Source organism: Endocarpon pusillum (assembly GCF_000464535.1).
Source record: "Endocarpon pusillum Z07020 unplaced genomic scaffold scaffold7325, whole genome shotgun sequence".
NCBI classification, from domain to species: Eukaryota; Fungi; Ascomycota; class Eurotiomycetes; order Verrucariales; family Verrucariaceae; genus Endocarpon; species Endocarpon pusillum.
The window spans coordinates 101,934-125,696 of NW_006916648.1; the positions used below are offsets into that span (position 1 = coordinate 101,934).

Below are 23,763 nucleotides of genomic sequence, written 5' to 3' on the forward strand. Positions count from 1 at the left end.
AGAGAATCTATCTATACTGTGATCATGCACAGATATATATATTTTAACGCTAGCAGATAAGGCTTATATATATATAGGCCACGCCATAGGCTATAGAGCATTTATAGTTCCTAATCCGGCCTCCTACTATATAGTAAAGTTTAGGCTTCTTTAATCAGGTAAGGCGAACCTCTTTATTTGTAATCCGTTTGTATAGCTTACACACTTTAATAAGCGCTCTAAAGCAGAAGTTTGCTTACTATTATAAGTTAGTTATAGGCGTTACCTACTAAGTATATAGCTAGCATATATATTTCCTATACTGTAATAAAGGAAATATATTATTTATTATATTACTTCCCTCTTTAAAAAAATAATTGCCCTTAATTAAAAGGGCAAGTCGAAGAGCTGTATAAGTAATTCTTAGATTGGCTCGAATAATGCGTAGAATATTTCGTTTTTGAACGCGATTTAATATAGGGGGTCTACCAGACCGTGGCAAGCTATTGCCTTCGTTACAGAGTGGATTTCGTACGAGGGTGTTGAAAACAGTGGATTTGCCGCAAGTAACTTTTTCGCTAATTTCTGCATTTGACAGCCCCACAGCCTTATAAGCTGAAATCTGACCGCGTTGAAATGGAGATAGCTCCTTGCCATAGCTCCTATTGATTTCTAGAGGCGCCAAAGCCCTGCGTTGATTCATGGTGGTTGGTTGAAAAGGGTAGTAAAAAACGCGTGTTTCCGTAATCTAGAACTTTTTCTTGTGAGAAAGTAGTGCTACCTTGCAGAAATCGACGCGCCCGGCAGTCCAGTCTTGCCCTTTTCTGCCACCTCACGGAAATGAGGCCTGCCTCAAGTCTCGGAAACGTCAGTCCATCAGCAAGCTTGTTAAGATTCCTACAAGCGCAGCGAGATACTCTGTGCTTCTTCTCGACGAGCTCAAGTACTGATTCGACCTCCGCTCTCCTGCACGGCCCTCGACTGCTAGAACAGTGCCAGAGGAGGGTCAGCTACGTGGAGTCTCGAAGAGAAAGACCTATTCCTGCGACATTGCGTGCATCGTATCTCGATATACTGTGGCCCAGACATTGTGAGGGTGCCACCCAAGCTCTCCCGGCTCCTGCACCAAACCACCTCCAGCACTACCGTTCTTCCCAGAGCATACAGCAGCAACATCGGCATGCGTCCACCGATTCACAATCCTTCTTCCAACGACTCTTCTCCTTCAGACACCGAAAGAACCAATCGAAGCTTCATCCTTCCGACCTTCCTCCAGGCCAAAATTGTGACGACCCCTCGAGTCAGCTCTTCAATCTCTCCCGTTCGCTGTTGAGATCTACCGCCGGCGCCGATTTGAAGCTGCGATGCACAGAGTTTGATGCCAACGGATCAGTCACGCTGGTGTCGGGTGAATTCAAGAAGTCCGAGCTGATCGCAAAATATGGCCTGCTCCCACGCGACCTTCGAAAAATCGACTCTTCTGTACTACCACATATTCTAGTCCGCCCGTCCGCTATTCTCATTAATCTTTTACATCTACGAGTTCTGATACAAAGCGATCGCGTTCTTGTCTTTGATGCTTACGGTTCTACGGATTCCTATACCCAGAGTTTGTTCATGTACGACCTAGAAGGAAAATTGAGGCAGAAGGCGGACGCGCGCTTGAATGGCAATAGCACATATCTCCCTTACGAATTTCGGGCACTGGAAGCGGTTCTGATATCTGTCACATCCGGGCTGGAGTCGGAGTTTGAGGGTGTTCGCGAGCCGGTCGTGCGTGTTCTGAGGGAGCTTGAGGAAGATATCGATAGAGAAAAGCTGCGCCACCTACTTATCCACTCAAAGAAGTTGGGCACGTTCGAGCAGAAGGCTCGACTTGTTCGAGATGCAATCAATGATCTCTTGGACGCCGACGATGACCTGGCCGCCATGTACCTGACAGAGAGACGTGCGCTGGGTAAGCAGCGAGAGGAGAACGATCACCAAGAAGTTGAGATGCTGCTCGAATCCTACCACAAGATATGCGACGAAATTGTGGAGATTTCTGGAAACTTGATTGGCAACATTCGAAACACCGAGGAAGTGGTCAAGGCAATTCTCGACGCAAATCGAAATTCGCTGATGCTTCTAGAGCTGAAGTTTAGCATTGGCACCTTAGGACTTGCTGCAGGAACTCTGATCGCAGGCCTCTATGGCATGAATCTGAAGAACTTCATTGAAGAGTCTGATGTTGCCTTCCCTGCTATCAGTGTCATTTGCATCGGCTTAAGCGCTATCGTTGCCTTGTATGGCATGAGGAAGCTGCGAAAGGTGCAGAAAGTCCGTATGTGGGGTGAAGGGTATGGTTCACAATTGAACAGTGTTAGGGGTAATTGGAGGAATGAAGCTATGGAGCATGCTGGTCTGGGAGCGCTGCCTGGGGAAACTCGACTCGAGAGGATCAAAAGACAGAGACAGGAGAATGGTCCTGTTCTATGGCCGGGCATGGACGGCCTGGGAGTAGACAAGACTCCGCCACAGCCTACGGTACCTATTCATGACAACACAGTCAGTAATCAAACCACGATGAAGGGGAACGTCAAGACAAGATTGAGCGCAACTCCGGTTCCCGCTGTATCACCCACCATAGGCATCAAGAAATCACCCTGAATGGATCTATCTGCTCAATACGAGCTATACATGACACATAATCTCCAGTCTCAAGTGAGACAGGATATCAGATCAGCAATTACCTTTGCCTGTCTCTGCGTTTCCGGGCTTCCTGCCGCTCCATCCACCTATCAAAACACCCACGACAGCCGCGCAAACGCCATCTTACACCATGATACCAAGGAGAAGAGGTGTCATTTTCTCACTTGCCAGCAATCGTGTCGCAAAACCAAGACTGTTAATCCGAACCCGGCCAGCAACGGGCATGTAGAGCCATTCGGGGCATCTATGGTATACATCTGCGCCATACACGATTCCAGCGGCAGTGCAGAACGCGCCCGAACGTGCCGAAAGATGGTTGGTAGTATGGCTTGAAACAAGTACTCTGTCCACTGGACCGGAATACGACGGCAGAGGGCTGGTGATCGAGTTGCTATGTACAGGGTTCGGGCTTACGAGAAGGTCTAGACCTGTGAAGAAGCATGAATATGAGCAATAGATGCGAGAAAGCAATGGCATCATATACCGAGTCCTGGAGCACCCGCCATCCATCCGGGACTGGGCTTGTACGATCACGAACTTGGGCAAGGTAGAAGACGGCTTTATCTGGGGAGTACAGTACCAGGTCAAATAGATGAGCCCTCGTTTCTAGTGCGGTACTAGTAGCTACACGATTGTACATACCCAATCTACTCACTCAGAGAGACTCAATAAGGACAGGTTCCCTGTTACAAAGAGTAACCAGCGCACAGAATGATAGAATGCTTCACAGGTCGGGGCTCTGCTACGACTTGAATTCGTTCTGACAGCTGGACACGGGTAGATCAGAGGTGAATTTGCCAGGAAGCCCGTGACTTTATCAGTGGGGCCCCTCTACCTAGATTCCGCCACCGGGGATGGATCCTATTTTACTTCGAAGAGTGTCGCTATATTTTCGAGCCTACTACTACTAACTTAGTAGTAGGACCGCAGCGTTGGGTTCTGGCCAAGACAGAATTCGGCCTCTGACTTCTTACCTGGAGAAGGGACTTTTGAAAAATCACGCTGGATTGGTCCTTGGCGGATTCACAGGATCATTGGACATTCAACGAATCGTCAATGACCCCTCGGATGACCATAATTTTTTGACCGGTCATGTGGCCAACCATTTTGAGAGAAAAGACCTCTGAAACAATCCCAATTGGAATCAGATTTAGAATGTTTCTTAGCAGTATCCATTTTACAGAAAGCTACATCATAATACCGGTCAGGCTTGGACTATACACACATTGATGGTATGATGTACGGAGTAATTTAGGCATACTACGTAACTTTCAGAGGGCCTGATCCTGCTAAGTTCCCCCCGGGCGGGCCGGAGGGGCCAGGGCCCCCTGTAAAGAGTCCGCTAGTTATGTTTTGGTGCTGCAGACAAAGTTCGAATGAGAGCATTTACCGCAGAAGCACAGATGGGGGGCAAGCTATCATCCGAACCTACCCGTCCCATATGCAATACATACAGTACTAACGCAAAAGTATCTACCCGCGAACGCGCTCCCCGCACCAAATTTCTACACGCGTTTTTGCCCATATCTTTTGCAACAGCCACCACGCAATGCCTAGAAGGCCTTTGGAGCAGATTTCTGCTAATATCCCTCGAGGAGAAGAGCTTACACCCTATACCCGCTCAAAAATTGTGACCCTACACGAAGAAGGCGTTACAATTAGTGATATTTCGAGGCGCTTGAAAATCTCCGAAAATACTATCAAATATACTATCAAGATAGATCCACACCGTAACGCTGGCAAGACTCTAATGCGTAAAGGGAGGCCACAGAAGTACACAGAAAGAGATAAGCGACGAATCATACACTTTGTGCGAGTTTATCCAAAGGCTACATACGCAGATATTTGTCAAAATATCCAAATTCGGCTCTCTCATGATACCCTTGGTCGCATTCTTGATAGCGTTGGAATTAAGAACTGGAGAGCTAAGGGAAGACCAGCATTAGATTCAGCAGACGTAAAAGTACGGCATGCTTGGGTGTTAGCTCATCAGAAATGGACTACTCAATGGGAATCCATCATCTTCTCTGACGAATGTTCCGTTGAACGAGGGAAAGGAGCCCAACGCGAATGGGTCTTTTGATTACCATCCCAAAAATGGTCTAAAGAGATGGTTTAGCCATACAAAAAGAGCGCAGATATCAATATTATAATATGGGGTGCAATTTGGCTTGGTGGACGTTCAGATTTGGTCATAATGGATCATGATAATAATTCTAAAGGAGGGAGATATACGGCTAATTCATATCTCAAAGTTCTTAAAGAAGAGATGCCAAAATGCTTTCAATCTGGCATGACCTTTATGCAGGATAACGCAAGTATCCATATAGCTAAAAAGGTCAAGAAATGGTGCGAAGATAATGCTATACCACTGCTTGATTAGGCACCCTATTCGCCAGATATGAACCCAATTGAACATGTATGGGCGAAGTTGAAGGAGTGAATATGTACGCATCATCCAGAGCTATTGAATATGGGCAAATCTCAAGAGGCCTATAATCAATCAGCTAAGGCAATTGAAGAGGCATGGAATACCCTAGATCAAGAGTATATCAACAATTTGATAAGGGGTATGCCCAACAGGGTAAAAGCGCTTCGTTTAGCTAAAGGCTGGCACAACAAGTACTAGGATCAAGATGCCCAATTAGGAAGTCTTATAGCCTCAAGTCAAGCTATTAACGAACATTTTGCAACGGGTCTCGTCAAATTCCGACAAGTTTACAGTGTGTAGTAGTAAATTGTATGAGGGGGTGTAACAAGTTGGGTGGGGCGCAAAAATTCCGCGGGTAGATACTTTTGCGTAGTCACTGTAAATGTTTACGCATACTATACGAGGAAGCTCAGATGTTAGAAAATCGTTTGATGCGTTAAATCTTCTTTTTCCTATTCAATTTTGATTCAGATTTGGCCTTCTCCGTAGGTTCCACGACCGGCACAGACGTGAAGAACGATGGCCACACCAACTCCACATCGTCCTGTTCACCGTTAAGACAGTACCGCAGCCAGATACTCCAGGTCAAGTTAATATATTGGGCGACGCTGGTAAGGATATGCCTGTGAGGTGGAAATCAGTGACGACGGAACAGTACGCCAGGAAGAGAGTCGCCCACCACCACCCGTGACCCTCCAGCAGAATCCCCCACGGCAAACCGACGTCTCGACGCCATCGCCGGAGGATGGGACAGTAAGCGTTGTCCAGGTTCCAGATCAAGAAGCCGAGACCCACGGAGCTCAAGCTGACGGTGAGCATCTGCCACATCCTCCGGAGAATGGCTAGGTCGCGTTGATCCTCCCTCGCCTGCTCTCCAGAAGTGGCCTTATGGGATTGGTTCGCCTGAGATCGCCTTACCGGTCGAAGTGTGACTTCCATGGCGTATATGCTCTTGAAGAAGACGATGGCGGTGAGCAAGGCGAACATGTTCTGGTGAAAGAGCGGGTTTTTGAGGTAGTGGTAGTACAAGGTGATAAACATAGCTAGGAGGAAGACTGACAGGGCGATTACCACTTTGGTAGACGTAGCTCGTCTGTAAGAGAAGATGGAATAGAACATGATGCACGTGGTGTAGATCATGGCGAGTTCGTCAAGGAGCTGCGTTGTATCTGCCGAGTGTAAGCCACCCTTGGGACCGGGGGTCTGGCTGAGGGAGAGATCGACGTACATTTCAGAGTGGTGTGAAAGCAAAAGCTTGCAAGGCCGATGACCAGATAGCTGATAAAACCGACGAGAAAGACCGTGTCATGACCATTACGGATACAGCTGGAAATTCCTTTATATGCCAGAGATATGAAGGCTAGATTGGTGAAAGAGTTGACGATCTCAGCGCAGTATATGCTAGCATAATAGTCCTACAGCGGTCTATTAGCCATGCAAGGCGCTACCAAGAGGTGAATTTTCTTGCCTCCTCGCACCAATTTATGGTTGATGTGACTGGGCTCCAGGCTCCGTTTCCTGCGGACGGATAAGGAAAAGACGGTAAATAGGACTTCATCGTGATCAGCTATAATGTTACATAGGATATTCTCTTGTTATTGCGGTTTGAGCCGCACGCGACCGAGAGAGGCTGGAAGAGAGATTAAGCTGAGGTTTATCGTATTTCGCCCCAGAAACGCTACGCGAGGCTGCCGAATACTTGGTGCTGCGGAGAAGTAAGTTCTAGCATTGCGTTAAACATTCTTGAGTAATCATGTACACTTCTCATGGACTTGATTTGTTCAGAGGGCGAATTCCAGCGTCTTGACCACTTTTCAACCTCATTTGATGAAGATCGATTGGTCGTCTTTTGCAACGCTTTTGATTGGTGATATACTAGTATTTACTAGTACTACAGGAGGGGCCTGAAGTATTGTTAGTCTGGTGCTAGGAGCAGCTAGTTCTTACTACAGTGACATAGTGTCGTGATTCGTCAATAGAAAGCTTGTTCTGTCTGCATCCATTCTAATAAGTCAAATCATTACATCTAACTTCTTTTGAGCATAGCGGCTCTGTACAGAGAGAGTTTACAAGCAAAGATACTAGCGCTGAGCTGACAATACTTCAGGCCCCCCCGTAGTTGGCTGGAACTCATTTCTTGGCAGCTCCAAGTAATAGATTGCTTGTGATTAGATTTATATACTATACTGGGACATGCAGGAGGGACTTGAGCCTCCCCTTCCACCCCCGGTTGGTGCTTCGTGGTAGGCTTAGGTGTAAATGTCTTTGCTTCGGCAATAATACCGAGCTTGGGCAGCACCAAGTCATAGAAGGGCAATGCGGTGGCCAGCGAGAACAACGGCGCTTGTCGGAAAAGACCACCTGAAGTCTGAACACGGGTGATAGCTGAAGGTAGTTGACATTGTGCTATGGATTGAGGTGAGTTGCTGGAAGGATACTACGGTACCAGGCATAAATTTCGTTACTTCGCTCTAGTAATATTGTCATCTGATACCTCTGTTCCCTTGGATGATGGCTCCCCCTTGTGTCACTTAATGCGCTCATCGCGTTAATTGCTGTTTGAAAAGCTGTGCCCACGGCCTGTCTTATAGGGCTGCGCGAATCAGTGCCAGAGAGATGCCAGAGCCTTATAAATGCTGATGGTGTGCACACCAGATTCTGGATAGGCTAGGTCAAATCGAGCGATTTTGTGGCGTTCTACCTTGGCGATTGCAAGCCTTTACTATATTTACCATCGTCGAAACTAAGCTGGGCTTGCCAGCCTTGGGCAGCTCAGCATGGATCATATGGGCTAAAGAAGGGCTGCGTACAAGAGAGACCCGCCCCTTTGTGGCCACCAGGCCTGTCAAGAATGACTCTGGGCTCAGCTGGCCTGCAAGCGGCCTTCATTTTGGATCAATCTGCCGCGTAAGAATCAACCTGTCGAACTAAAATTGGGGTGGGGCCGGGCCGCAGTCGCGGAAGAAGGAGGCAATCCCCCAGGCTGCCTATCTTGGGCTTCCAAACTCTGCGCAACTCTTTCGGGCGGATAAACTCCACGCTGACTGGGCCATACGTTGTTCCCCAAGCTGCTGGGCATACGGTAGACAACCCTGTGCGGATAAGACGTCGCTTCATGCCGTATGAAGGTAACTTGCGGTTCTATGGAATATTTGATATAAATTCCTATAAGGCGGTAGGATGCACTTCCCCCTAGCCTTAGGCCTCCTTTCTTGATTGTACCCCTTCTCCCCTCTCACTATCCAAGGAGTTCTCCAGACAAAAGTTATGCTCAGTAGTCCGGCTCTGGACAAGAACCTATTTGCTGTCTCTCATCTCCCTTAACCAAATTTCTTTAGGTGCCACAGATAGGCGACACTGGATGAGAGGTATGTTCTCCCAGCGTAAATGTTCTTCACATATGGATGACTGATCTGGGCAGCTCTACGAAAGTGTTTTTTCTCACTTAGCCAGTCTAATGGCACACTCCGTCAGGATCGTTCTTCCCGTCCTCGTACTTTTGGGCTTTCATCTACACTTTGCATCAGCAGCGCGACACCAATTTAAAAAGTGGTACCCAGAATTTGGCTTTATCTTCGATCACATTCTCCACACCAACTGCACCAAGGAATATAACGTCTATCTCCACGCTGCGAAAGACATTTCGCACGTGGACCGTTACACCGGTGGTGGCTGGACGAGCCAGCTAGCACAACCAGTTGTCAATTGCATCTTGGAAAATACCTCCGAGTTTGTCAAGAGCAATGTTGCCAGTGTCCAAGTCTTACTTGGCTTGTCTCCTCCCATGTTGGCAGTTCTTGGCCCCAGCGCAGAAGAAACATTGTTGTTGGAAGGCGCCCGTTCCTGGCTCTCTGCATTGCCGCTGGATCGCCCGCTGTATTTCCGATGCGCTTTTTCGCTAACAAGGACCCGATCGGACTCCTGAAAAACCGCCAGACTCTTTTAAGTCCACCGCCACTCAAATATGTGCACGCACTCATCGTGATGGCTCTTGAGTATCTGGTCGTTTTAGCCGCCATTGCCAACGTCATCCACCTCAGCAAGTAGCTCGGTGATCAAGCAGTCTGTAACTTCGCCCCCAATCTAACATACCTTGTCCTGTTATGGGCATTTTCTATTATAATTGCCCACGGCCTAGGTTCCATTGCTCCTTTCCTCCGTACCCGCGTGAGCTCTGACAAATCCTCCAGCGGGATGCTTCACTGGATCAGGATACAGTTCACGCCTTTTGAAAAACAGGGGTCCATCACTGTAAAGGTGATCCCCGAAACATACTGGTTCCTGTTTCTCTCGTGGTTCACCGCCATCTTCACGGTTTGCCACGTCGTATACGGCACCCTCAGTCTTTCGAGTATGCTTTTCATATCCGTTCGAAACAGCCTTACTGTCATAGGCCGCTTTTTCTTGTCTGTCATATGCTGCCGAATTGTACTCATGTATGAGTTGGCCAAGCTTAGGGACACCCTTGATGTTGGCGATGTCAACGGCTCTGAGATGGAACTCGAGAACTTTAATGTAATGTCTCGGTGCTAGTGCCATCCTCTATGAGATTGAACTGGCATCTTCGGGATCTTATCTTTGCCACGGTCTTAGAGAATCTCTCGGGCTAATATTTTTGGGAAGGGGTGTGTCGCAATAACATAGTCGGCATTTTTGCTGGCAACCATGACGGCTTTGGCGTTTGTGAAGAGGGTGTAAATGAATAGGAATGTACGAGTCACCTGGTTCCCTGCTTATCCTTTACTACTAAGTGTAAAGATTGGAGTCTACTAGATATGTTTCATATTGAAATGATGCTAAGCTTCATCTAATTCATTTGATATAGATCTTACATATGTAAGATTCTCTTTTGAGAAATTGGCACTCCATGTACACAGAATAATAGGCTCGATTTACGAAAATAAACATATCAATATTCAAAAAGTAAAAAGTAAATAGATCGAGATCTACTAATCTACAGCTACCAGATAATATAGATCTAAGGATATCTAGTTGCGTATCAAGGATTTGCAACACTTTCGTAATGCACAGTAGTAAGTATGGAAGCCAAGATTTCCGCTCCCGGGACCGCGGGGGTTTCCCTTCAACCATGATTCCTTTCCGTACCTGGTGCAAACAAGCCTACATCATGTAGTAAAATATGCCAGCGGGCAGCAGCACCCAACCGCCTGTGAAGCTGTCGCTGCCTCTGGTAAGTCCAATCGATATACTACCATCGAGGACAAGGCTGACGACAACCAAAGCAATTTCAACAAGATCTCTACAATCTCCTCCGCGCCGAAGATCTCCTTGTGATTCTTGCTCGTGGCCTTGGTCTCCTCAAAATCGTCACTAATCTCCTCCATTCCTATGATGCTACAGGAAACAGTCTTGTCATCGTCGTTGGTGCCGAGGATCGCGAGAATGACTGGATTGGCGAAGCCCTCGCGGAGCACTATGCCATCTCTCGAAGCGCTCAGGCCAGGGGTCTGCGGGTCATCAATACCGAGAAGGCGAGTGTGCCGATGAGAGAGAAGATATACGCAGAAGGTGGTATTGTTAGCGTGACGAGCAGAATACTGGTGGTCGACCTGTTATCGAAACTGCTTGATCCTGAGACTGTGACTGGACTTGTTATTCTTCATGCAGAGAAGATCATCGCTACGAGCGTTGAGGCATTCATTGTCAGAATCTACAGACAGTTCAACAAGATCGGGTTTCTCAAGGCGTTCTCAGATTCCCCGGAGCCCTTTGTCTCGGGGTTTGCGCCGCTGGCCAACATGATGCGCAATCTATTCTTACGGAAACCGAGTCTGTGGCCAAGGTTTCATGTCACTGTTGCACAATCACTGGAGGGAAAGAAGAAGGCTGAGGTGATCGAGCTGGAAGTGCCGATGACGGAGTCGATGAGGGCGATTCAGAATGCGATACTGGAATGTGTCGAGGTCAGCATCGGCGAATTGAAAAAGGCCAACAGCGGACTGGAGATGGAGGATTGGACGCTCGACTCGGCTCTGCATAAGAACTTTGATGTCATCATTCGACGGCAGCTGGATCCGGTTTGGCATCGAGTGAGCTGGAGGACCAAGCAGATCGCTGGCGACCTTACCGTACTACGCTCCATTCTGCACTCCCTGCTGAGCTATGATTGCGTCTCTTTTGTCAAGTACCTCGATACAGTGCTGGCTGCGCATTCACCACCACCTGGCTCTACCCGCCAAAATCAATCTCCATGGCTTTTCCTTGACGCAGCCAATACCATATTTCAATCCGCAAGGTCTAGGGTATATAGTGGGAAAGTCGATGATGGCAGTGTGCTACCAACCTCGAATCTACCTGATACATTAAGACCTGTGCTAGAAGAGCAGCCAAAATGGGAGCTATTATCCGATATTCTGGATGAAATTGAAAGAGAGAATTACTTCAATCCAGTCATCCGGGATGACTCTAACGGGACCATTCTTATCATGTGCAATGACCAGCCAACGTGTCGTCAAGTACGGGAATATCTTCAGACCATGCGGCTAAAGGCTACAAAGCCTGAGGAGAATGGTACAGGCCAGGCCCCGCACGAGGTAGAGGAAGAGGCAGAAAAGCCTTCCGCCGAGTTCATGCTTCGCCGGAAGCTGCGAGAGTATCTGGTGTGGAAGCGCACTTTTGCGCAAGTGAGCGCTTCTCTCTTCGAGGAAAACCAGAAATCCCTCAACGGCATCAAGGAAGCATCAATATCAAACAATTTCCGTGGTAGAGCACCACCAAACAAACGACGTCGGATCCGTGGAGGTGGCGCTGCTGGCACAAACCCCAGAACAGCTAATGGCGCCGTGTCTGCTGCAGATGAGAAAGCGGCCCAGGTCGCAAATCTTCTGGCTGAAATCCAGCCAGCAGGAGATGAGACTCTAGTGAAAGAAGACGTTGTGATAGACGACCTCACCGAAGCCGGCGACGACTTCTTCGAGCTCTACGATCCCGATGACTCCCTGATAATCCACCCCTACGACGCCGACATGGACGATAATCTCCTGGAAGAACTCCGGCCCCGCTACATCATCATGTACTCCCCCTCCTCAGACTTCATCCGTCGCGTCGAAGTGTACCGCTCTTCTCACACTGACCGCAACGTACGGGTCTACTTTACCTACTACGGCGGCAGCGTGGAAGAGCAACGCTATCTCTCCTCTGTCCGCCGCGAGAAAGACGCCTTCACCAAACTCATCCGTGAACGCGGCTCTATGGCGATTACCCTCACAGATACAGGGGCTGTGGATCCGCAAGAAGCCTTCCTCCGCACTGTCAACACCCGTATCGCTGGTGGCGGCCGACTAGCAGCAACAGCTGCCCCACCCACCGTCGTGGTCGATGTCCGTGAGTTCCGCTCCGCGCTCCCGAGTCTGCTGCACGGGCGCAGCATGGTCGTCGTGCCCTGCCAGCTCACCGTGGGCGATTACGTTTTATCACCCAGCATCTGTATCGAGCGGAAGTCAGTGCGCGATCTCATCTCCTCCTTCAAAAACGGACGGTTATTCAACCAAGCCGAGACGATGCTCCAACACTACAAGAACCCATTCCTCCTCATCGAGTTCGAACACAACAAATCATTCACCTTGGATCCCTTTGCCGATCTGAGTTCCATCTCGACACTCAAGCTGCCGGAGAATGACAACAAGGACCTCCAATCCAAGCTTGTCCTCCTGACTCTGGCGTTCCCGCGACTCAAGATCATCTGGTCGTCATCGCCCTACCAAACCGCCGAGATCTTCGAGGAGCTGAAGAAGAACCAGGAGGAGCCGGATCCGATCCGCGCCGTGCAGATCGGGCTCTCTCCCGAGGAAGAAGCGGGGGGAAGCATGGTGGGTGGGGAACAGGCAGGTGCGGCAAGGACGTTCAACCCCGTCCCGCAGGACCTGTTGCGCTGTGTGCCAGGTGTCGATAACAAGAAGCTGCAGCGGTTGGTGCTGGAGGTGCGCAATGTGCAGGAGCTGGCGAATATGAGTGTGCAGGAGTTGGATCCCTTGGTGGGCGTGGAGAGCGGGAGGAGGATCTGGAAGTTTTTCAACCGCAGTGTCTTTGAGGGGGAGGGGGAAGCGTGATGGAAACATGAAATAACATCATGAGGGAGAGGCTCTTGTGTGGGTTTAATAGGAAAACAATGGAACGGCATCTGGGCGTGATTGTCTTCCTGCTTTAGACCAGGTTCTCGCTTGTGGATTCGGGACTAGTCTATGGATATGTGTCGTATGCTGGAATTTGAATGACAAGAGATCAGTATGCTGAAGAAAGAGAGACCTGATACGCCACTCTCTTGCACCGTCGTTCCCCTCCTCCCTGGCTGCGGGCCTGCTTCTGGTCCATTGTGCTCCTCCGTCAATGTCCCTGCAGCTGCTAACCACTACCGCTTCCTCTACGCAAACACCTGGCCCTGCCTCTCAGCCTCCCTCGCCCACCCTTTTTTTTTACTCAACATTGTGCTCCCAATCCAACTCCCCCAAGACCATGCAGTCGAACCACTCGGATCTCGGATCTCAAATCTCATCGATATCGATGTCCTTGCCATCGTCACTGCTTCCGTCGCGATCCTCGTCGAACTCGACATTATCATCCACGCCCTCATGACCGTACGTGTCGGTCTCGTTGATCTTGGCGCTCTCGGGCAGCTCGCCGTAGGCCTTCAGGCTCCTGGCCTCATCGGCGCTGTACTTGAGGATGACGTCGCCCTTTTCGTCTTGGTAGTCGCGCAGCGAGAGGAGGATGATGTCGCCTTGGTTGATCCAGACCTTTTTGCGGAGTTTGCCCTGCAGCGAATTATGGGGGTTAGTCTTTTCTTGGAAACCCAAAAGCCTTTGTGGTTTTAGGTTCGGAGGGGGGCTCGCTTTTTTTTCCCCTGGAGGCGGGAGAAGAGGGTGGGAGGGGGGGATGATTGGTGGCATACCCGGATATGTGCTAATCGTTTTTCGCCATCGAAGCAGAGGGCTTCCAGGCGGCCGTTGCCCAGCATCTTGAGGACTTGGGCATATTCTTGACCTTCCTCTTTGAAGGTGAGTTCGCGCTTTTCGTTGTCGTTTTCGTTCTTGCCTCGTCGCCGGTTTTTACCTCCCTGTGGGCACGGTGTTAGTACATATGAGTATGGGAGCAGTAGGAATGGGTGATATGGTATTTGGGGGTGGTGGGTGTCTCATTGGTGGGGTTTGTCTGGGACGTACCTTTCCCTTGTTCTTGGGCATGGTGAATGTGCTCTGTGGTTCTGAAAATGGTCGGAGGGAAAGTTTTGATCAGGATGAATTCTTCTGTTGTAGGTTCTGCAGATGTCGAAGATGCGATAAGTTGGTGGTTGTGGGAAGTATGTAGTATTTTATGAAGCACATGGTGGGATGAAAAGGTCCCGCGGCTAGCGAGTCACCACCGCATCTAGCCACTCAGCGAATACTTCTCTTTGTCCCTACAATTAAATCTTCAAGGCTTTATTCCAACATGTTCTCCTGACTTTTGGGAAGGTCCTCGAGGATGTTCGTACAGGATTACTAAGATGACATCCTATTCCCTATCAATCGGGGCGTTGAGTCGTCCCAACTCCAGACAAAATGGTCGCCAGATGGCATTTCCCCCAAATACCCACACTGCGTCTACCCCGATCGACGACAATGCCCGCGAACCTCTTCCAGATGTTCTACACGCCAGTCTTTGCGCCATGGCGCTGGGACCGGGAACACCTAACGCCGAATGATATCTTGTACCCGAAGCTGATGGATAGCTACCAGAACATGCCCAAAGATATTCTCCGGTGGCATGTTGTCGCCAATACCGCGGTCAAGGAAGTTCCCAAGGCTGTCATGAGGGAGCGGCTACGCAGGAGACTACGAGAGGCTTTTCGAGACGCCTTGAAGCAGCTGGGGTATGACTGGCACGGAAGAGTCTTGCAGCCAGGGCAAGCGACGGGGCAGCCGTTGAATGATCTGAAAGGCACGTGGGAGATCCATTGCCGGGGCCGTGCTGGGCTGGATTGCGAGTTTCTTGAGCTTGTCAACTATGCGAAGAGCGCTGTCTCTGCTGTGGACAAGTCGTGCAAACAGCACGCTGGCATAGTTCGAAAGGTTGGCAGGGAAGCTCAATGGTGGGAGGGCGTCAGTGCATAGTACTGCCCTCTATTGACACCACAGAAGAGGCATGATATCTAACTTCTGCTGCAGATGATCGGCCTGAGGCAGATTGACAAATTTCGTGGTGCCGTGTTGACATGATCTTGGGAAAGCGGAGACGGCTGCAGATTTTGTCAATGGGCATCGGTCCTAACATAGACAAGGGATTTGTGCAACTCCTCAAGATTATCCCGTCATGATACGTTATGTTATCTCTCGGCAACCAGACGCCGTTTCAGCTTGATCATCCTTTACCTTTTCGCAAGAGGGTGTTTTCGTGGAGGTATTCTATGAGCGACTGGAATCACTTGCATCAAGGCTTGCGTCCTAAGGTTTACCTGTGCGTTGCATAAGTACCCCGGAATCTTGACGGTACATCCAGCATTGCTACTGCTCGTAAGGGCTATCTTTCTCCGCGACGGCGCGGTCCATCAATCTCAATATTGCGCCAGGGGCACGCATACTTGCGACGTTTCACAGAAGGATGTGACCATGAGATAAACTACGAACAGGGGCAGATATGGCACTAGAATCTTCTAGTGACCATCCAATACCCAGTGATTCAACAGCATATAAGAAAGACCAGTCCATGACTGACCATGACACCGGTGAGAGGCGATCAACCTCCAAGAAGGACGAGCAGGCCAACCAATGTCCATAGATGAATAACAACCAAGCCAATGGATAGCCACTGCGCTTCGAGCAGCCACTAACATGAAGCTTCATTCAATCAGGACTAGCAAGAGCAAGGTACAGGACTCATGGTTGGTAGATAGCGATCGCATTCAGGATGTAGAACTCAGGGAGAGTAGTAGTCAATATCGAAATAGTCATGGATATATATTCGGATTTTTGCAACATTATGTCTCACGGGGAATGGCCAGATTTATTTGCGTATAATTTAGCAATACGCTGCCTCAGATTCCGACTTTTCACCTTTCCGCCTTTAACCCCAGAGGACGGCACCGGGTAGCCTTGACTGCCCAGATCAACAGGTGGCGGTCCGGCCGTTGGGACCGGAGGACCGGAATTCGCGTTCTCATGGCGGCTGCCAGGATATCCCCTGGCATGAGCGCCACCGTCCACTTCATTGTGAATGACCACTATTTAAGAGGGCCTCATCCTGCTAAGTAGCAGGGCACTTTTTTAACAAGACTCGCTTAACCAAACTCTATAATGTGTGTTAGCCAATCTGTATGCCGAGCGCCGAATATGTGCTACTTGGGTAGTATGACTGTGAAATGTCGCTCCCCCAACCAGTTGAGCCAGGTCGCGGAAGGACTAGGCGCAGGATAAAATGGCTGAGCCCATCGCACATCCACCTAACACCTACCTCTCCTCCTCGGTCACCATCAATCTCCTCGAGATGAGTGGACTCTGGTCATCGATCCTGTTGTAGTCATGCGCGTCCATGCAAGCGCGACGACTGGTCAGCACAGCTGGCGCGGTTCGGCGGATCATCTCGCGCTCATAAGTGTGGATTGCGTGTTCAAGTGATGCGGACGACGATGAAGATGGCCTGCTTAAATTCGGGAGGAGGCTTTCGAGTAAGATAGCGACGTCGGTGATGCCGTGGTTCGCGCCTTCGCCCCTGACTGGTTTTTAACGCTGGTCAGTAAGTGAGTCCATGGATGGATTTGGCTGGGGATGGTGTAGCGAAGAAGGATAGGAGATATAGAGGCACGTATGAGAATGAGTACTGAGGTTTATGGACGAGTGGGTTTCGGGTGTGGTGCAAAAAGGGAGGAAAGGCATACACATAGTCATAGCATGCGCCGCATCGCCCACCAATGTCACCCTCCCGCCCAAATTATCCCATATCCCTTCACTTGGCACAAAGTCCTCGAGCGTGATCGCCGTCACCGCCGTCCCCTTTTCGGGAATTGATAAGACACACTCCCTGAACGGCTCCGCCCACCCATCTGCCAATTTCTTCATCACCTTGACCCTTTCCTCGTGGTCCTCTGGCACGTCTAGTGGTTCCTTTTCACCGCGGAAGCCGGATCGATAGGGCCAGCTGATGATTATTTGGCATTCGTATGTGTCTCTGGCGGCGCTGTCCTCGGACACAGGATAATTGCCTGGCGAAGAGAGGAAGGAGAAGTACATGAAAGCATTGGTTGCAGGGTCGCCACCTTGGAAGAAGAACGGGTCTAAAGCACGCAGTTTCAGGGCTAGGGAAGCGGGGTAGGGGACGCTGACGCCGAGGAGGCGGATGGGGAGATGATAGGTCGTGATTTTTTGTGAGTCCGGGGTGTGGTGGTAGGAGAGAAGGGTGGAGCGAACACAAGAGTGTACGCCATCGGCGCCGATGAGGAGGGTACCGGTGTAGGTGGTGGAATCGGTGAAATGGACTGTGATTGTGGGAGTGTCAGACTTGGTGGATGTGGGAAGAGAGGTAGTAAACGAAGCAAGGCGTTTAGACCACTACCACCGTAAGAATGTGCTTTGGTCAGCTTGCGCAGCTCGATCAATCCGTTGGAATGGCGTAAACAGCTCAAGTGCAAAGCTGTTCATACCTGGACGTCCAACCCTTCCAGTAGCAGTGACCTCAATCGTTCTCTCGATAGCCGTATCCTCTTATTTGGCGGTACCTTCCATCTCGCCTCTCCACTCCTCAAATCGAAGAATAAGAAATTGCCATTCTCCCCTCTCTCACTGGCTTGACGATCAACATAGACCTCTGGCAAACGATCTACCAGGTGCTGAGGCAACAAGGAGATGAAGGTCTGAAGAGACCAGTGGATCGTAAGACCCCATCCTTTACCACGAAAGGAGACATGTGGGTCTCGCTCGAAAACGGTGAAGGGAATGGACGCTTTCTTCAGAGCTTGGGCTAGAACTAGGCCAGTGATACCGGCCCCAATGATCAGAATATGTGCTTCACATGAAGAGGATGGGGGATGAAAGCTGCGTGCAACATCCATTTTGCGGAGGGGTTGGCAATCGTCACAACCCGCCTCTTCACATCTACACCTATCCCCTCCGTACCCAAACAAGGGGTGTAGAATGGAGCAATTAGCGTCGTCGATCCCTTTTATTTGAGGTTGCCACAAGTTCTGCTCAGCCCGCTCATTAGAGTACCATTTGGAGGAGAGATGCTCTGAAATCAGGGCTTTATAGGCTCACAGAGTAATCTGTTTCTTCTCTATTGATATTAAGTGCTGGTTGAATGAGCTTTTGTGGACGACCTTATTTGAGCATAAAATCTGCTAAATAGACTAATTGCTCCAGCGGGTATGTATTACGGAGGGGATAAGAAGATAACATGTCTTGAGAAGGATTTGGGGGGCCAGGCACCACTCGTATACCGAATGCCAGTCAGTGCGTCTACATCACCTTTCAGAAGTTATGAAGTCTCTTTGTCAATAGGAAATGCTTTCAGTATTTGACATCATGACAAGGCCCATGGCCCAAGGCCCAAGACTCAAGGACTGGAAACTTTTGGTTCATGGCCATGACCGGGACAACGGCTTCATGATCCGAAGCAGAGGTCGCTACGTTTTGTCCTACGTGTTGTCCTACGTTTTGTCAATATACATATCTGAACGATTTGTTCTCCTTATCCGTCCGGTCCTCCCACAAATGCTCCCTATTTTGATCTGTTACTTCAACCTCAACCGGTGCGGCGTCCTTGCGTTTATTAGCCAAGACATAATATACGAATGTGAGGAAAGCCATCAGAGCCGCTGCGGCCTGAGTTGCCAGAACCGTGATTTTGGCAGGAATGTAGTCCGGTGCATCTCTGGCTTGAAAAGTCTGGGGTCCAATGATATTCCCCACGCTGAAGCTTCCGGCAACTAGAGAAACAGCGATGACGCGCTTTGTGTGCCCAGCCACGTTCGATGATGTCCATTGGTATATAATAATGAGCGTTGCTGTGATGGCGTTCACCAGGTAGATGCCTGCGAGTTGGGCTCCGCGATTGCTTGTCGCAAAGGACATTAAGGCTCCACCAAGAATACCAGGAACGCAGCATGCTATTAGCCATGCCCATCGGTTCGATGTGTGGCGGACGCCGTACCCAACGATCAGCGTGCTAAGGATTGATACGATGCCTGAAGGCATGTTGAGGAGGGCAGCGTCTGGAGGCGTGAAGCCAAAGTTTCGAATCAGTGTCGCTGAGTATGTTGTGACTACACCGCTCGAGATTGAGATCTGGAAAGGTAGATCAGCTTAAGAATCTCACTATTAGCAAAGGCCATACCAGAATCGTCAAAACGACCATCAACCACAACTGGACATCGAACAGGATTTCCAATATCTGCCTAGGTTTTACCCTTTTGTTCACAATCCCAGTCTGGTTGACTGCAACATGCTTTAGCAGGACAACTATCTCGGATTCAGACAAGAAGTGAGCCTTCATCGGCGTATCTGGCAGGAAGAAGAAGGTTATGAAGCCGATGATTACAGTCACAAGGCCCAAGACGACGAACATGATCTTCCATCCGGAGAAAAATGGATTCTTTACTTGTTGAAAGGCGAAAGAGACAATGCCGCCCAGAATTTGTCCCAGCCCCAGGCCGGAGTACCAGACACTGAAGCGAGGTGCTGCTTCCGATTTGGTATACCATTGGCTGCTGATGAGCATCAGAGAGGGCGCGATGGCAGCTTCGAATATGCCAAGGAATATTCTCGCTGCCATGGGCGGCAGCCGTACAAGCTGTAGCAACTCCCCTACCAGATGGAAACCAAGCACATACGTTAGCACGAAGACGCCTTTTATGCTCCAATCATGAAAACAACAAAATCATACCACAGCACAACGTTCGCACCCAGCCATTTGGCAACTGGGACCTTTTGCAAAATCATAGCTAGAACAAGCAGTCAGCCAAGCTGGGTTCAGTAATATCTTCATCAGACCAACCGTTGGGTACCTCGGCGATAAGGAGGGAAATAAAGAACCAGGTCGCGGCGTTGGTGAATTCATTGCCTTTCAGTCTCAAGTCCCTGTTTAGACCCATCACAGCTGCATACTGGCCATCTGGTTAGCAAGTTACCCTTGCGAACGAAGCTTCCGGGGGAAGAGGACATTTAGCGCGACTTTGTCAATGAATTGCATGGTATAGCAGCAGAACATTATGGGCACAATTCGCCAGTCCACCTTTCGACGCAGAGCCTTCAACTCGCCTGCGGATGCCCGGTCTTCATTGTGGCTTCTTGACTCTTGCACATACCAATACGCTTGGTCGAGATCTCGACCTCGGGTGGAGTATGAGCCATTGCGTTTTGAGTTCTCATCCGCTTTACTCTCTGTCATCGCCGTCGATCTGTTGGGAGTATCCACGTTGGTAGAGCTGCTGTTGTATTTATGGATGGATGTTGAGGAAAAGGAAGCCGAACAATTCCCACACCGTGAAAAGCGAAACCCAGGCCGACTCCACACTTACTTGGATTACATGAGCGAAGGATTTGGTTCATGCACACGGGACAGCTAGAAGATCAGAAGATCATATGTGAGTTTAAATCCCGCCTTGCTTGGCTGACCAACGAAGACCTTGTCGCCCTACCTACTGTGGTCGGCTGGATCACTTGTACACCTACTTTTGTCCATCAAAGATTATGATAGTGCAGGCTAAGCAGAAAATCAGAAGACTGCTCCTTCTTCCGATTGTCGAAGGAAAATTAATGATCACAATACCAGAGTGTTGCATAATCGGACAGTCATGAGGCAAGGGGATTAACCAAGGAACACGAAGCTGCAAGGCTTACTAACTGTACGTAGTACATGATTGCTAAAGGCTTGCAACTCCTTGGCGTTACCCGTACATTGCTGGCGTCGTCGTGGGGCAAAATTACCGCCTATTTATCGTAGTCCAAATGAGGCATGCCAGCAATGACCCTTCTCATTGCCGTTTGAGGTAGGTTTATTGGGCTGAAGTTTACTCCGCTTCTCATATAATACTTAGCCTCCCCAGCAACCCCTGTTGAAATCATGCCAGAAGTGTGGACCCGAGTGTTGTTTGTAGAATTAAGGATCGTTGATAATGTACCTGCTAGTAGGCAGCAGCAAGGTGGTAGTCCGCCGTACCCAGGATGCCAAGAATTCCATGGACCTTGATGCACCATACAGGGTAAGAGAATAGATGGAGAATAAGAAATTGCAGTATGTGACCCAATAACTACTGGCTTGAGTATGCACTGATAAGATGCAGATGTCCTTACGTTGTAGGAAATACTATAACGTTGGAGATAAAGGAGAGATCAACCCAACATCATCGAGCTGTGAGGGCCGTTATCACCAAGGTCATTGAACCGTTTACCTTTTCTCCTGTAGTTGAAGTTGTGCTGGAGTCCCCAGCCTCAGGCTTAGTGGGCCATATGATTCTGAAGCTATACGACCGACGCTTCGCGACACAACTGCGGGAGGATGAGAAAATTGCCCCTTGGACGTCTCACATAGAGCGGCAATACTGAGACTTTGTCCTGGGCGGCGGTGCAGCGGCCTTTATAATCAAGCTGCGTACTCATGGCAACCTGGTTGAAGAAGGCAAGAATTGGAATGCCGCTCAAAATGAAGCGTATCTCTACAACTACATGCAGGACCTCTATGACGCAGAAACTGAGGTGTACCGGAGGCTGCAAGACATTCAGGGCAGAGACGTTCCACGCCTCATGGGGTGCTTTTAAGTGTCCCAGTCCCCTTCTTCAATCATCTCACCAGACCCAGTTGACAGATATGCCGACTTTCCCGCCATCCTCTTAGAGCTTATCCAAGGCTTTGCTTTAAACGAGCTCGCTGCACATGCCCCAAGGGAAACTTGGCAGTACATCTGCGAAGATGCCATTCGCATTGTCAACGTCATAGGCGATCGAGACATCCGCAATGAGGATGTCAAACCGAGAAATTTTATAGTACGCTGGCAGCCAGGCGAAGGAAAGTTCAAGGCGTTTATGATTGACTTCGCGTTGTGCAAATTCCGCAGGAAGGATCAGGACGAACGGGACTGGAGGGAATGGAAAGCGATACAAGATGAAGAAGGCGCGGTGGGATACGTCATGCAGAGGTATCTGAATGGGGCTTTTGTCTATCGTCGATCAGACAAATACTTGAGGTTGGACGAGGATTTCAAAGCGGAGGAAATCTAATAAGACCGGGAAAGCCGGCAGGATGCCAGAAAAATGTGAGTAGCACTCTATTTGGGATTACAACTTGGTCCAGGTCTTGACTCAAGGGCTATAGGTGTGACAGATAAAACGGAGCTCAAAGGTCTTAGGTTAGGATCATTCCACCACGTTGATCAATAAACTTAAGCTTACATCGATATATGGGAGTCGGGGACGATGGAAGGAATCCGAAGAGCTAGAGGTGTCAGTGATGTATGCAAGCTTAAGAGTATTGGCTAGAAGCGTCCCACATACTGATTGGTACGAATAGTCCTGCATTCAAGTAGAAATCAAAATGCCGCCTAAATGAGGCGTTAATGTTAATTGATGTTGATGTTACAAAGGAGCAGAAGCAGGAGCAGTGCTAAGTATCTGGGGAAGCTTCCTTTTGAATCAGCCTTCCTCCCACCTAAAAACTCAGCAGCAAATTTGTGCAAACTTCGTTGGAGACGTGGTTGTAAGAGCTAAGTAACTACCGGCTCCAGGTCAACTTAGTTCTTCGCGACTGCTGCGGCTTCTTCAAAAGATGTGAGCTCGGGACCTCCAAAGGAGAGGATGACCATTTCTTCCCCCAAGGATAGCCCGTACATTTACTCTGGGGTCACTTCACGTCTCCCTTCTTTCAACCACTGCACTATCTCCAAGATCTCTCCCACCGAATCCTCCCAGCAAGAAGCTACTCGACTCTGCCTCCTCTGCGCATCGATGCTGAAGGGCATCATGAGCTCGACTCCCCCGAGACGCCGTTTCTTCATCTCCTCGACATACGCCCTCGCCATCGACATCACGTCCTGAAGGTAGCAATGGCCGCAAACAAAAGACTTTCGGTCGCAGGAACAGCTGAGCTGCTGGGACAGAACTCGCGGCACATTTTGCTGTGCCGGTGACACGGAGCCGTTGCAGTCCGAGACCTTTGCCCGCGCCGTGTCATGGTAGCACGAGATGCTCGCCGTGGCCGTATGCGAGGATGGACTCGTTTGGTATCCAGCACTTACCTCAGGAGCTCGATCAGCATTAAACCCGGAAATTCGTTCACTAGCATATAGGCTGACAGAAGGTTGGCAGGTTCAGCCTCAAGGCTTTCTAACTCTATGTCGATGATGTGCGACGGAGATTCTGAATTATTACATGTGCTTGAGATCTTTGAATTCCGTGGTGGAAAGTTGGTCACGAAGGCCTAGAGCAAGTAGATATCCTAGCCTTTCGAAGAGTGGATGGCGGTCATGCTGATCAACCGAAGAATTTCTCAGGCGTTGGTGAGTCGGCATTCGAATCCAGAGATCCGATTGGAGAAGGTAGACCTACAACCTAGGCCTCTCAGGTCTTCACCTTTCGTGCGAGGCACCACGATCTGCGCCATGACCTTGTTCCGCTAGACTGCGATGTGCTCTACGAAGAATTATTCCTCTTTGATTGAAAGGACTCTCATTGCTCAGACCCGTT

The 23,763-nt window shown here is 49.5% G+C and overlaps 9 protein-coding genes across 9 annotated transcripts; 4 read left to right on the forward strand and 5 right to left on the reverse strand.

The window, feature by feature from the left end:
* Positions 1–819: 819 nt before the first annotated feature.
* On the forward strand, positions 820–2,628 carry EPUS_05275 (uncharacterized protein; the record flags this gene model as incomplete). The annotated part of the gene is made up of 1 exon (XM_007807982.1): positions 820–2,628. One exon carries the CDS (start codon positions 820–822, stop codon positions 2,626–2,628), a length of 1,809 nt encoding a protein of 602 aa, XP_007806173.1.
* Positions 2,629–5,537: 2,909 nt separating this feature from the next.
* On the reverse strand, positions 5,538–9,120 carry EPUS_05276 (uncharacterized protein; the record flags this gene model as incomplete). The annotated part of the gene is made up of 6 exons (XM_007807983.1): positions 5,538–5,724; positions 5,781–6,270; positions 6,330–6,516; positions 8,568–8,612; positions 8,658–8,786; positions 8,869–9,120. 6 exons carry the CDS (start codon positions 9,118–9,120, stop codon positions 5,538–5,540), a joined length of 1,290 nt encoding a protein of 429 aa, XP_007806174.1.
* A 115-nt stretch (positions 9,121–9,235) lies between these two features.
* EPUS_05277 (uncharacterized protein) lies at positions 9,236–9,640 on the reverse strand (the record flags this gene model as incomplete). The annotated part of the gene is made up of 1 exon (XM_007807984.1): positions 9,236–9,640. The coding sequence occupies one exon, from the start codon at positions 9,638–9,640 to the stop codon at positions 9,236–9,238; it is 405 nt and encodes a 134-aa protein (XP_007806175.1).
* Positions 9,641–10,241: 601 nt separating this feature from the next.
* On the forward strand, positions 10,242–13,170 carry EPUS_05278 (uncharacterized protein; the record flags this gene model as incomplete). The annotated part of the gene is made up of 2 exons (XM_007807985.1): positions 10,242–10,292; positions 10,345–13,170. The coding sequence occupies 2 exons, from the start codon at positions 10,242–10,244 to the stop codon at positions 13,168–13,170; spliced, it is 2,877 nt and encodes a 958-aa protein (XP_007806176.1).
* Positions 13,171–13,602: 432 nt separating this feature from the next.
* EPUS_05279 (Eukaryotic translation initiation factor 1A) lies at positions 13,603–14,301 on the reverse strand (the record flags this gene model as incomplete). Its single annotated transcript, XM_007807986.1, has 3 exons — positions 13,603–13,872; positions 14,010–14,174; positions 14,281–14,301. 3 exons carry the CDS (start codon positions 14,299–14,301, stop codon positions 13,603–13,605), a joined length of 456 nt encoding a protein of 151 aa, XP_007806177.1.
* Positions 14,302–14,658: 357 nt separating this feature from the next.
* On the forward strand, positions 14,659–15,210 carry EPUS_05280 (uncharacterized protein; the record flags this gene model as incomplete). The annotated part of the gene is made up of 1 exon (XM_007807987.1): positions 14,659–15,210. The coding sequence occupies one exon, from the start codon at positions 14,659–14,661 to the stop codon at positions 15,208–15,210; it is 552 nt and encodes a 183-aa protein (XP_007806178.1).
* Positions 15,211–16,542: 1,332 nt separating this feature from the next.
* On the reverse strand, positions 16,543–18,140 carry EPUS_05281 (uncharacterized protein; the record flags this gene model as incomplete). Its single annotated transcript, XM_007807988.1, has 3 exons — positions 16,543–16,808; positions 16,971–17,640; positions 17,733–18,140. The coding sequence occupies 3 exons, from the start codon at positions 18,138–18,140 to the stop codon at positions 16,543–16,545; spliced, it is 1,344 nt and encodes a 447-aa protein (XP_007806179.1).
* A 604-nt stretch (positions 18,141–18,744) lies between these two features.
* Positions 18,745–20,473, reverse strand: EPUS_05282 (uncharacterized protein; the record flags this gene model as incomplete). Its single annotated transcript, XM_007807989.1, has 5 exons — positions 18,745–19,371; positions 19,421–19,932; positions 19,989–20,027; positions 20,081–20,189; positions 20,246–20,473. 5 exons carry the CDS (start codon positions 20,471–20,473, stop codon positions 18,745–18,747), a joined length of 1,515 nt encoding a protein of 504 aa, XP_007806180.1.
* A 1,209-nt stretch (positions 20,474–21,682) lies between these two features.
* EPUS_05283 (uncharacterized protein) lies at positions 21,683–22,302 on the forward strand (the record flags this gene model as incomplete). Its single annotated transcript, XM_007807990.1, has 2 exons — positions 21,683–21,833; positions 21,884–22,302. 2 exons carry the CDS (start codon positions 21,683–21,685, stop codon positions 22,300–22,302), a joined length of 570 nt encoding a protein of 189 aa, XP_007806181.1.
* Between the last annotated feature and the right edge of the window lie 1,461 nt (positions 22,303–23,763).